Source organism: Lytechinus variegatus, chromosome 1, assembly GCF_018143015.1.
Source record: "Lytechinus variegatus isolate NC3 chromosome 1, Lvar_3.0, whole genome shotgun sequence".
Classification (NCBI taxonomy): domain Eukaryota; kingdom Metazoa; phylum Echinodermata; class Echinoidea; order Temnopleuroida; family Toxopneustidae; genus Lytechinus; species Lytechinus variegatus.
The window spans coordinates 78147375-78161859 of record NC_054740.1 but is presented as its reverse complement, the minus strand read 5'-3'; the positions used below and the strand labels follow the sequence as shown (position 1 = coordinate 78161859).

The following is a 14485-nucleotide window of genomic DNA, read 5'->3' as shown; positions in this document are numbered from 1 at the left end:
AAACCAAATGCTATTGACCACTGATACATTACAAGAAAATCTTTGAAAATCATGCATTGAAATAAATGAATTAAAAATCACAACGAAAACTTTGAATGGTGTCCATCCAGACAATTAAAATTGAAATGGCCTGCTTTTATTCTTGTTTGAAATCCATGCCTCAATTTGTGTACAAAAAACAACGACAAAACTATTTACATGTAGAGAGGCTCCACTAAAATATTCAATTTCCAAAAAAAATAAAAATTTCCCCTTTTATTTCAATATTTCAAATTTGAAAAAAATTGTTTGTGGTGTGGAAGGTGTTTGTATTCTTTTTTTTTACTCACCTATTGCCAGGAATATATCATTGACATTCATGGCAGTCTTGGCAGATGTCTCCATAAACAATAAGCTGTTCTCTTCTGCATATGCTTGGGCCTCCTGTGAATTAGAACAATGCAATACCATCAGATTTCCTTTATCTAAATGACATAATCCTTGAACACCAACAATGAAATGTCATTGCTTATAAATAGCAAACCACAAAATGGGGGAGAATTCTGGATAAGTAATAGCTGAGTAATTCTTTTGTAATTGAGAGTAATCTATACAAGTACATGTCTTATCAGATCTTAAGGCAGATGTTTAATATATTCCCCCTCCCCCTTTAAAAATGAAACAAATTTAGAATTCATAACACTAGTTTGACTGATAAACAAAAGGAATGAATCATATAAACTCCAAATTGTTGAAATAACATGTGTTGATTTTTCTTGAAATAAATTCAAGGCAAAAATGAAATAAAGGTAACTAAAAAATTATTTAATATCTTTTTAACAAAAGCTTTGAATAATTGATTCTAAAATGCTTTATGGAAATTAGGATCACTGATAAAAAAAAAACACCCAAAGAAGAAAAAAAAAACATACCTCAAATTCAACCATTCTCTTGTTTGCAAGATCTGCCTTGTTTCCAGCTAGTGCTATGACAATGTTGGGACTGGCTTGTCTTTGCAATTCTTTTACCCACGTTTTGGCCCTTCCAAAGGTTTCCTAGACAATAGGGGAAAATGCAGTGAGCAAGAGGGAGAGATAAAGAGAGAGTTATGCACTTGAATTCAGTATACACGGTTCCCAGCTTTTTAAAGGAGAAATGTATTGATTATGAATGTGGTCTTATTATATATCAAAGGAAAGGTAATGATGTGGAGATTATCAGTGGGTCATTCAAAAATAAAGAAAATAATACATAAGGTGAAAATCGCCGATTAAATAACGCTAAAATGCCTCTCCGAAATATGCCTCGCATCGGTCTCTGAATTTACTCGAATTTGATGACGTCACTGTCTGTACAAGAGGCGTGATTGGCTCTCCCACGTGAAGCTCCACTTGCATGCAAAACCTGTTGCGAGGGTACGTTTTCTCCACATTGTCACTGAATACTTCGATCACGAAATGAAAGAAAACCCAGAATTTTATCTAGATTTGGACTGAATATAATCCGAAGCTCAAGGCAAATCAACTCAACGAATAGCAGCAGACATGTATTACATGTATATGTAAATAGTTTTTGTTGTTCTGCTCTGAAGTGCACTATATAAATCTTATGTATTATTATTATTATTAATCTAAAGCAGATAAACATGTTACAGTGTATGTATCATTTACAGAATAAGCTTGTACTGTACATGGCATGTGGAAAATGGCCCCCAAAAGAATGTCTTCCAATTACACTTACTTGATTTGTGATATCATAAACTACAATTGCTGCCTGTGCTCCTCTGTAGTACATGGGTGCCAAGCTGTGGTAACGCTCTTGTCCAGCTGTGTCCCAAATTTCAAACTTTACCGTTGTGTCATCAAGACAAACTGTCTGTGTCAGGAATGCAGCTATTGATTAAAAAAAGACAAACATAAAAAAAATATTAATCCATTGGAAAGCAACCAGTCCATGTACATAGCATAGGGATGTGAACAAAATGCATTGGTTAATATTAATATTAAAGATAAAAACACAGCTGAAAACTTCAAAATATACCAGTTATTTTAGTGTACAGTACTGTGGCACAAACTATTCAGATAATTTATTGCCACCATGACAGTTGATTTAAACCTCTATGCAGGTACATGTATAGATAAACAGAGAAAAAATTGAGTTTAGAGACAATAGAAAATATTTGCTCTATACAGTAGCATGTACTTTTATAAAGTGAAAGTACTACAATAGAGTATGGGAGAAAAAAGCACTTGAATATTGCTTGCATGTCCATGTAGTACTAACTTTACTTCAGAAAGCTTCATGTACATGTATGTAAACATACAAAGAACACAATAACAAAGGACACTTATTACTCCTCACAACCTAAGAAAATGATCGCCTGAAGTCCTCAACCGATAAATTTTATCATAAAAGGAGATAACTTGAAATCTCCTTTGTGTGTAATATTGATGTTGATTGTACACCAGTACACTAGTACATGTTTGTTTCTGACGGTCATTTTTAATGTCTTGTATCAGTATATATACATGTACATTACATGTTCTATACAGACCTTGACAATTTTTTTCTTTACCTCAGGTTTCACTTAAAAAATGCATTAACTTTTCTCCCGGGGGGGCGAGACAAAAAACGGGAGCTTTAGAGCGGGCTTATTGTAAAAAGGAGGGTCCTCGGAACGCGAAAACGGGGGGTCCTTGGAACGGGTCGTCTGCGTGCGAGTGCGTATTCATCCCTGTGGAACGGGCATACATGCATGCAGCTAGCCCGGCGGCATGGGCGCCAGGTGCGCTAGCGCAGAGGCGATGGTCTGACAGCGCTTTGCGGCCGCTTTTCACCAAAATTGCGGACCATTGTAGCACATCAATACGGCCGGAACGGCGTAACAGAAAATATGCGAAGCTTTGGGGTGGATTTCTTTCTTCTTTTTGCTCGATAAGAAAATGCTTTGGAGCGGTTTTCTTTGTTCTTTTTCTCAATAAGACAAATGTGCTATGCCTTGGAACAGAAATTTGAGTGTAAAAATGGGGGTCCCCTCTGCGGCACATACCCACTATGCATTATATACTGAGTGCCCCCCCTCCCCCCGGACTTTTTTATTACACTGTCCCTTCCAAACTACAAAAAAGTAAAAAGTAAATATTTATATGTTGATGATTGCGAAAATGAATTTGAATAATAGGGGATTCTTAAAATTCTTTTTTATCTTAACACATAAAAAGTCAATTCCTGAGTGTTTAAAATGTGCAAGTCAATGTAGAGGAAATTAAAAAACCTGTACTCGCTTTCTAAATGTAGTTTACTTTTCCATGTATTGATGAAAACTTACTCCTTGTACATGTATAGGAAGTCAAGCCACATTGTATTGCCAGTAAAAATAAACACACCTGATATTGATTTTTCCCCTTTTATTTTCTCTCTATCCTCATGCAAAAGCAGAGTGTAACCACTAGTATCACATAATCATTCAGACCACAGAGCTTGAGAGGCCCACAGTTACTCGAGCAAACCAACCCGTTCACATTACTGAACAATGACCATCATATTAGTCTGTGCTGGTATCAACATGTCCTTCGGTTAATGTGCATCCATACCCATACATATGGTGATTGTTATTACAGCTCTGTATTTGACCTAATGTTCTTTTTTTTCCTTCAATTCTATACAGTTATCATGACTGGATTATATGTGTCAGTGTAGACAGGCCCTATTTTATGCGTGGGAAGCATGTGCATATTGTCAAATCAGTGCACTGGGGAATGGGATTGATGCAGCATGCATGTAATGTACAGTGAGAGTGCATGTCTGTGGTATGCATGTCGATGACATGTACATTACCTGCATAAACAGTACAGACTACAAATACAAATCACAATTGGTATTTAGTACAAGGATAGAGTCAGCCAAATCACAGATTGTCACTTCTCATGTCTCAGAATAATCTCCCCGAAAAATCCGGGGGGGGGTAATCACGAAATAAGGCATACATGTATGGGGATGTGTCGCTGGAATGGGTCGCTTTTTTGGCCTAAACATTGGGTATTATTATTATGTATGGTTTTATGCTGGAAAATCCGTAAACATGGCAAAATTTTTAGATACTGAACACATGAATCCATATTCTCCTCCAATGCCCTAGGTGCAAATACAGAATGACCTTACATTTTGGGCGATAACCTTTTTTTTTGGTCAAATTTTTCAGGGGAAATGTGCCCCCCCCCCCTGGAAAATTCTGGATCTGCCCCTGTAATAAATCCCTAATAATGGGTACCTATTTATCCATAATGACCCGTAAATATGGGTATGGGTTTTAATCCTTTAGCCGCACACCCCTGTCCAAACCGAATCTAAGTACATGTCCCCCCCCCAGAAGAAAATACCCACTTAATAGTAGGTACTTAATTTATTTTGGGGCCTGCGCTAGTCTGCTGTGCAAACTCTTCATTCAAGTTAAGGGTCTGTAAGTGCAGCCTACATTGTATACTGAAAAAACAGCAAGTTAAATATTTGCTAGTCTTTGTGTGGAGACCCACTTGTTGATCAAAGTTTTAATCAGGGTCTGTGCCTGCAAACTAGGTCTGAGCAGCAGTGCTTGAAGCTGAACAATTATACCTCAGTCATATTTGCTCTACAGTGGACATACGGCGAGTTGAAAACGGCCGTTTATTCATTATCACCTATAGCCCTCTGGTAAAAAAAAATGTTGAAACAGCCGTTTTCGATTCGCTGTACATGTACAGCCATCATAGAACAAATGTGTCTGAGGTATTAATGTCTTTTGTAGCTTTTTTTCTGTTTCACCTTGATTCATATTGCATAATGGTGGTGCCCCACCTACATGTACAAGGTTTTCTTAAACTAGTTTTCATCTAAATCTGTATTAGATATAATATCTAATATTTATGTATTCTATGACTGATTCCAAATTTAAATTGAATAGTAATGATATTGTTAATAAAAGTTGCTATGATAATATATTAATCATAATGTACTCTGGAGGAATTGATAATTAAGAATTTCTCTAGTTAGTATCATGAAAATCGTTAAAAGAATTTCAAGAATGGAGATGATCAGCTCAGTCTCTAGACAATACACACTTAAAAATTAACTAAAAAGTCTGGTACTACCACACTCCATAGTATTTAGAAACCATTTTGCTTTTGTTCACAAGCATTGTTGCTGTTGCAGACATTATTAGTCTCTCATAATAAACATTACTAAAATTCATATTTTGAATGATTATTTATTTCTCCTTTTTTGAGGGGGTTCTTTTTTACACACAGATCTGCACACTTGCCCACTCTGGTCTCTACATGCTGAGTGATAGAGTAGATTATAATACTACTTGTACTTCATTTTGAGAGGTTCCATCATATGTACACTGTGATTTGGACATGGTCACTCTTTTTTTTTTTTGTTCTACACTCTTAGCTATCCTGGGGAACGTTGCAGAAAGAGTTACATTTAAACGCAAGTAAAAAAAACAATCGCAAGTCCCAATTGCGCGCTGTTGATTGGTTGAAAATCAAGTAGCGCATGATTTTTAGAGTTGCTATTGATTGCAACTCTTTCTGGAACAGGCTCCTGGAGTTACTGATTTTACTGCTGAGTATGACAATAATATCATCTTTATCAATATTGGAAACAACAATTTAGAGCACAGTTTTGGGGAAGACTAATAAAGAACATTGGCTTGGACAGGAATACAGTTTGTCAAATATAAGAATACACAAAATTTCACAATTTGAACACAAAGTTAATAGTAATAGGGCATAGCAAGAAATTTGCATTAAATTCCTACTCAATCAAGGGGAAGTCCCAAAATCAAGGGTAAGTCCTTTGATAAAACACAAACATGAAGTTGATTTGCAATTACAACTCAACCTTTGAATTTGAATATGAGACTTGCACTCAGTTTTCAATCGAATGTTAAGTCTCTTGCAATGCCCCATGAACATATTTTATTAGCAACTCTTATCAGATATTTAACATGCTGAAGGTTAAGTGTTCAAAAGGTATAATATATTTGTCCTTACATATGGTATTTGAATGTGGTTACGCCTTGTTTTTTTTCCACAATATTTATTGCATGTATGAACAAAAGTGAAATATTCATTGTGAAGCACTGTGAATGTTGTCTGATGGTATTATAGTTAATACATGTACATCATTTTTGTAATTACATGTAGACTGGAAGACTGGCGGATGTGAGGGAGTGGCCTGAATGAAAGTAAAGTGAACATGTGTCCAGTTTATACTGATTTACATATTTTTTTAGACAATTTTGTTCATGGATAACATTGCTATGCATTCCCTACATTCCATGAACATGTAAATAGTAAAGGGGAAAACTATCCCACCAACAATTTATTATGAACTGAAAGAAAAATAATGCAGAAAATTTCATCAAAAATTTAATGCGAATAAAAAATAAGACAATTGTGCCTAATTCCATTTATGATTATATGTACATCTTGGTCGATGTGCAAATTACAGAAACAATTATGTCACACACGCACTCTAATTTCTTTTGTATTCTGTCGTATCATAAATACATGTACATGTATTGTACATTTCAATTTTCTTATTATTTTGTTTAACAAATTTTGATATGGATTTTGATTCCTCCAGTAACATTTGGTCGCATGACATAAGGTGGTCCAATTTCGCGAACAGGGTAACAATGGTTAAAAATTTTATTTTTTGATATGTTATAGCTATTACCATTCTCTAAATAATGAAAAAGTTTAAAGTCTCGAATACCTTTATTTTTCCTTAAAATGACTAATTAACACCTAATTATTCCATAGACGTCAATGTAAATGTGAATTTTGAAATGTGTTTTTCTCAAATTGGACCTGCTGCACATAAAATGGTGTCAAAAGTTAATGCAACATTGGATTACCCTAGTATTTTGCAGTTATAATCTTGAAACATCAATTATTAAATCTGTACCAAACATCGAATAATTATTAATTATTTTATGCATATTAATTATACTAATTAATTAACAGTATTTAATTTCACATTTTTGCCCCCAAAATACCTGTCACTGTATTTATATGCTTGGCAAAATGACATCATGGGTAGAAATGTTTGTTGTAATGATCACAACATTTGTACTAAAATTAAGATTACAAATTAGATAATTAACCAAATCTCTCCGGTTTACTATTTGATAAGGTTGCAGATCAGAGCTAACATACACATGTATTCCATTGCTGCATATTTTCAAAATTGTCAATTTTTTATGACGTTTAGTTGTTCCCTGCTTTAAAAAGCCCAGAAATATGAGAATAACAGTCATATTACATATTATAGTAAGTTGTTAATTAGGTTTAATTAATATTTTTTCATTTGCCGCATCCACCGGCTCCGCCACCCCTGTTACTACAAACTTAATGTGCTATAGTTTTTGTTCCTGATATTGATCTAATTCATAGTAATATATTTAGCCAATAGTTCTAGCTTCAAAATGAGATATTACTCAATAAATTTGGTCAAGATGCTGTGATGTAGCAACAATCTATCCATGGCACCGTGTGGAAAATTGTTCATACACCACCCTTTTTGCATACCCAACTTATGAAATGCGACCATTTGGAATTACTGTAAATGTAACCTATTGTGATACGATGAAGAGTTCCCTTGTTATCAAATCTGCAAAAATTGATACATAAAATGCAATAAAAAAGTTAAAAAAAGAAATGGGATGTGAGTGACATAATCAACTCTAATATGCATCAATTGTTTGGTATATACAATGTATGACTGTTTTGTGTAAAACATAAGGGAAATTACTGTATTTATTCAAAGATTTTTTTGGTTACATCATGAACTTGACCAGTAGTACCCACCCCCACCCCCAAAATAAAGCATGTTCTTGAAAAGCAGTAATCAAGAAGTAAAATAAAATAGATATAGGCCTGAATAGAACTTCCCATGAAAAGAGAATGACGCTGTGGTCAGAATGGGGAAGAAAAATGATTTAAACGAAGAAAAAAAAGAAACTGTACATCTCCCCCCCCCCTCGACGGGGAAAAAAATTATATACATGTACCTGGTATTTGGATTCATACTCCCGTCCCCACGAAAAGTAATCAGCGTGCGTATCGCCGCACACCACACTTCCCAAAGCAGTTCCATTTGTGAACGTAAGAGGTATTAGTAGGTCGCATTTCATAAGTTGGGTATGCAAAAAGGGTGGCGTATGAACAATTTTCCACACAGTGCCATGGATAAATTGTTGCTACATCACAGCATCTTGACCAAATTTATTGAGTAATATCTCATTTTGAAGCTAGAACTATAGGCTAAATATATTACTATGAATTAGATCAATACAATATCAGGAACAAAAACTATAGCACATTAAGTTTGAAGTAACAGGGGTGGCGGAGCCGGTGGATGTGGTAAATGATAAAATATTAATTAATCCTAATTAACAACTTACTATAATATGTAATATGACTGTTATCCTCATATTTCTGGGTGTTTTACAGCAGGGAACAACTAAATGTCATAAAAATTTGACAATTTTGAAAATATGCAGCAATGGAATACATGTGTATGTCAGCTCTGATCTGCAACCTAATCAATTAGTAAACCGGAGAGATTTGGTTAATTATCTAATTTGTAATCTTAATTTTTAGTACAAATGTTGTGTATCATTGCAACAAACATTTCTACCCATGATGTCATTTTGCCAAGCATATAAATACAGTGACAGGTATTTTGGGGGCAAAAATGTGAAATTAAATACTGTTAATTAATTAGTATAATTAATATGCATAAAATAATAGATAATTATTCAATGTTTGGTACAGATTTAATAATTGATGTTTCAAGATTATAACTGCAAAATACTAGGGTGATCCAATGTTGCATTAACTTTTGACACCATTTTATGTGCAGCAGGTCCAATTTGAGAAAAACACATTTCAAAATTGACATTTACATTGACGTCTATGTAATAATTAGGTGTTAATTAGTCATTTTAAGGAAAAATAAAGGTATTCGAGACTTAAAACTTTTTCATTATTTAGAGATTGGTAATAGCTATAACATATCAAAAAATAAAATTTTTGACAATTTTTACCATGTTCGCAAAATTGGACCACCTTATGACATGCGACCAGTAGCAATTAACAGCAGTGCAAAACAAGTTGACCAATCAAAATGGTTGATTCCCACTTTGGCGATATCGTGCCTATTTCGAATTATTACTGATGGACATTCCCATGATTTTTGCTGGTTCCTGAATTTCCTGCATTATTTTCTTTTTAATCATGAAGAAGAATTATTATAATATCAATCTGACATAAGTATGATCTCTATTCGAAAGTAAATTCTATTCTTACAATTCACATATATATTTCTTGGAAAAAAAAAACCTTTTTTATTAAAAGCTAAATATATCAGTCACTGAAATATAATATACATGAATTTCATAAATATATATACAGAAAATTTAGAGTTTCATGTAGAATATGAGACCAATTTCATAACAATTTATCTTGTATATTAAGGACAAAAAATTCTGATCTGAAAGATTATCTTCACAGCTCATTACGTATGCATAAACGCGAGTGTCCATGCATACCGCTAAATAAAATAGAGGGGTTATGGGATTTGAATCCCTGCTGATGCAGTTACATGTATAATGTCCTTCGGCATGTCAAAGTGGCATATTGTACACTTGGTGGCTTAACAAAAAAATAATTATAATGACATGCTCATAATTAACAATTTTGTTGCACAGTCAAAAGATTTAAAGTGTCCGAACTGACTAAATTCAAGAAGAAATATTGGGGCTCCTGGTTTCACCAATGTGGCGCCTGGTCATCCAAAAAATCTAGGGGACTGGGAGTCACTTGCCTTCAATTGTGGCTCCTGGTCCAGTCTGGGGTAATAAAAAGCTTGGTTGTGGCTATGTTGAGGTTAGGAAAAATTATTTTAGAGTAATATTTTAGTGTTCACACTTTTTTTGTTTAAATTAATCCTGATAAGAAAAACCTGTAAGGCCTCATTACCTCTCTTGTACTGCAGAAGTATACAATACCTTTACAGATCTCTTGATGTACATGTACAGTAACTATTCATTCAAGTATGATGAATATCTTCCATACAGAACATACTATGACTCACTCCCAAAATAAATATCCTGCTTTGTAAGTTTGTATGCTGCATCTATGCCTGGGCATTACAAGGCTGACAATTTATACTTATGTCATAAAGTATATGGATTGCAGATATCAAGGCAGTGAATTCACTATGGATTAGATTTAAAGGAGAAGTCTACCCTGACAAAAAGTTTGATGTAACAAGTGGAATGCCTCTGGCGGTCTCACCTGCATCACGCGATTCAACATAGCAGCAGTGCTGACTTTAAAATCTACTATAACTCGCACAAGATGTTCAGTGATACTTGGTTACTCTTATTTCCACGTTTTATGAACTAGACCAATGCAATACAGAGATATGATGGTAATTCAACAAGGACAAGGATTCATTGACTTTACATGACCTTTGACCTTGGTCATGTGACCTAAAATGCGCACAGGATGTTCAGTGATACTTGATTACTCTTATGTCCAAGTTTTATGAACTAGACCAGCATACTTTCAAAGTTATGATGGTAATTCAACAAATACCCCCAATTTGGCCAAAGTTCATTGACCCTAAATGACCTTTGACCTTGATCATGTGACGTGAAACTCATGCAGGATGTTCGGTGATACTTGATTAACCTTATGTCCAAGTTTCATCAACTAGGTCCATATATTTTCTAAGTTATGATGACATTTCAAAAACTTAACCTCAGGTTAAGATTTTGATGTTGATTCCCCAACTTGGTCTAAGTTCATTGACCCTAAATGACCTTTGACCTTGGTCATGTGACATGAAACTCAGGTAGGATGTTCAGTAATACTTGATTAACCTTATGGCCAAGTTTCATGAACAAGGTCCATATACTTTCTAAGTTATGATGTCATTTCAAAAACTTAACCTCAGGTTAAGATTTGATGTTGACGCCGCCGCCACCGCCGCCATCGGAAAAGCGGCGCCTATAGTCTCACTCTGCTATGCAGGTGAGACAAAAAAGCAGAAAAAATAAACAAGTGGAACGCCTCTGGCAGTCTTGCATGATTTGACATAGCAGCAGTGCTGACTTTCAAAACAGCTATTGAATAACTATTCACAAAAGAAAACACTATATATTAATTACAATAAAAGATTATGTCCATTGATCCAAAATGACATTTGAAAATGATCAAGTGACCTAAGACATACTGTGCAAAACAATCATTCATACAATCATTCATACTTGATTACCCTTATGTAGATGTTTCATGAGCTTGATCCATAAACTTTCTAAGTTACATGTATAATGCCAATGCAACCTGGCCAGAGTTCATTGACCTTTGACCTTGGCCATGTTCCTGAAATGTGCACAGGGTATTCTAGGGACAGTTATTTTCCGTTTCAGAAAATCTTCAATTCCGTTTGAGCATGTCAGAAAACGGAAATTCCATTTCCCCATAGACTTTGTGTACATAAAAAATCAGCGATTCCGTTTACCCATTCAGTACCAATAACATTACGCTCGCGCTGGTCAAAATTTGTATCTGCCACTGTACCAACAACTATGGTTGCAAAATTCCCGGGAATTTTCGTGGTGTAAACTTTCCATGGGAATAAACGGGAATTTTCGGCAATTTTCAAGAAAGGTTGGAAATTTTCAAAAAGTAGCAATTTTCTGATATTTATATACAGGAATTGAAATGGTTACCCTGGCAGATGATGCTTGATTGTGCTTTGTCAGCAAGTTTCAAGCCAAATTTTAATCTAAGACAGTCAGACAAGGCAGAATTTCAATGAATTTCATGTAAAAGTTGAATTACTGCATTAGTGGCTGAATGGTACATGTACGTGCGATGTACATACACACTGCAAATGCTTTACACAATGGATGTACATTGTTCAAGGAATGATGCCTATTGGATATTCTTATTTTTTGCAGATGAGAATCATTACTAATAATAATTATAACATTATCCAGGGCTCGACACTAGCGGCGGTCCGACGGTCCCAGACCGGTAAAAATCGCTGTCGGGCCAGTAGATTTTCAGAAATTGGAAGATTTACTGGTCCGACATGACCAGTAAAAAATATCATTGTCGGGCCAGTAATTTTTCCAAAAATAGCAAGATTTAAGGGTCCGACATTACCAGTAATAAAAACCATTGTTGGGCCAATAACTTTTCCAGAAATGGTCAAATTCACAGCAAACCATTTCCCCCCGTGAAATTCTGGCATTCACACACAGAATACACACAGAATGAATCACACGTAAGTGTTACTAGAGTACTATACAGCATGCATACAGTGTACATGTAGTCTGCCACACAAACCACATGGTAAATTCTCCATTGGCCGCACGAACGAAGCCTGGCTAAACTCTGGCAGAAATCTCTCACATAACTGTCAAAATCCAAGGTTCATACTCATGAAAGGCTCTTATAATGTCCATATTTCCTAAAAATTGGAGCAACTCTGTCATTTGTAAGCAGTAAAAGGAGAAATTTTCACTTCTGTTTTGGTTCAAACAGATCGGGTTTCGGGTGATATCGTCTGAATACATAGTAGCCCCACATATGCATTTATGTGTGTGTTGATACACTAATGGTATCTGACTTTCTTTCGTAGCTATTTTAAATGAGAAAAGAAACTGATAAATTATTTATAATAGTTTTAGCTTTCTTCCTATCTTTCTTTCCTTCTTATAAATCTTTCTTTGTTTCTTCCCTCGATTTTTTTTGTTACTGTCTTTCTTTTTTAATTTCCCTTGTTTTCTTTAATTCATTTTTTCTTTCTATCCTTTTATAAAATATTTTCTCTATATTTCCTTTTTCTCTCTCTTTCTTTCTGATATTTTCTTTCTTTAGTTTTTGAGTCCATCCATCCTATATTCATCTCTTCTCTTCTTCCTTTCTTTCCTTCCTTCTTTTTACCCCTTTCTTCATTCTTTGTTACTTTCTTTGTTTCTTCCATCCATCATTTATTTACCCTTTCTTTTTTTATTTCTTTTCTCAGCCCTTTCTTTCTTACATTCGTTCCTTTCTTCTATCTGTCTTGTTCTTTCCTTTTCCCCTTTATTAATTATATCATTTTACCTTTCCTTTCTTTTTTTTGACTGCTTGCTTCCTTTCTCTCCTTTATTTTTTTCATTCCTTCCTTTCTTTGTCTCTCGGTCTTTCTTTTTTTCTTCCTTTCATCTATTCTTTTACCTTTTCTTTTTTTTATAATTGCTTGCTTCTTCCCTTCCTTCCTTTATTTATTTCATTCCTTCTATCTATCATTTTACCTTTCCTTCATTTCTTCCTTAATTCCTTCCTTCTTTCACTCCTTCCTTTCTTTCTTTTGTCCGTCTTTCCATCTCTCCTTTTACCCTTTCTTTTTTATTGCTTCTTCTTTCTTTCCTTTACTACTTTCTGGATTTGTTCTTTCTTTCTGTATTGCTTGCTTCATTTCCTTCCTTAATTTCTTTTTTCTTTCTTTCTTTCTTTCTTTCTTATATTTGTTCCTTCTTTATTCCTTCCTTTCCTTCTTTAGTTCTTACTTTTTTTCTTCCTTCACATCTATCCTTTCTTTACCTTTTTTTTCTTCCTTCACATCTATCCTTTCTTTACCTTTTTTTTCTTCCTTCCTTTCTTTTATTCTTTCTTTCTTTTCCTTCCTTCCTTCCTTTCTTTTATTCTTTCTTTCTTTTCCCTCCTTCCTTCCTTCCTTTCTTTCTTTCTTTCTTTCTTTCTTCATTTCTGTCTTTCTTCGTTTCTGTCTTGCTTTCTTTTTGTCCTTCATTTTTTTTTTGGGGGGGGGTAACGAAAGGCTAGAAAAATAAACTTGCGCCTTTTCTTAATGTTTTCTTTATTTTTTGGGACCAGTAGATTTTAGGTTCGGACCAGTAAAAATGTGAAAAACTGGGTATCTACTGGTCCGACATGAATAGGTTGGACCAGTAGAAAAAATGGGTTAGTGTTGTTATTAGCATTATTATTATTTTATTACTTTATTATCAATACTTTATTTCTCATTTATTTCTGCAAAGCAGAAATGAGAACTTGGTGCAGTTTGCAGAGTTAATTTGATGAGTATAAATACAGATTGCTGGTTCAAGCTTAAGTTTATTTCAGTTCAATTATCCCTTTCAGACAGAAACATTTTGTTCATTATTTTCAAAATACTAGATCAAATTAAATGAAACTGATATGATTTTGTCATTTAATATTACAAAAGGTAATGAAATTAATAGAAATTTCTCAATCTCAATCAAGTTCAAAGGTCCACAAACTTAGTGCATTTTTTTCTTTTCTTTTCTCCCTTTGTGAAAAATTATTCATCTTGCTTGTTTTTCAAAGTCAGCCATTATATTGTTAGTCCCCCCCCATTTTTTTTTTGGGGGGGGGTGAAGGGGGGCATCTAAAATAAAATAGTAATTTAAAAC

At 34.4% G+C, this 14485-nt stretch overlaps 1 protein-coding gene across 2 annotated transcripts in view; it reads right to left on the bottom strand.

The window, feature by feature from the left end:
• LOC121424059 (ras-related protein Rab-5B-like) overlaps positions 1–14485 on the bottom strand; it is a 32583-nt gene that overhangs the window by 5226 nt on the left and 12872 nt on the right. For both annotated transcript variants that reach the window (XM_041619646.1, XM_041619650.1), the window contains exons 3-5: positions 1720–1871; positions 912–1034; positions 330–423 (exon numbers count right to left, since the gene is read on the bottom strand). In XM_041619646.1, the coding sequence (XP_041475580.1) occupies positions 330–423; positions 912–1034; positions 1720–1871 (369 nt within the window). The remainder of the gene's footprint in view (positions 1–329; positions 424–911; positions 1035–1719; positions 1872–14485) is intronic.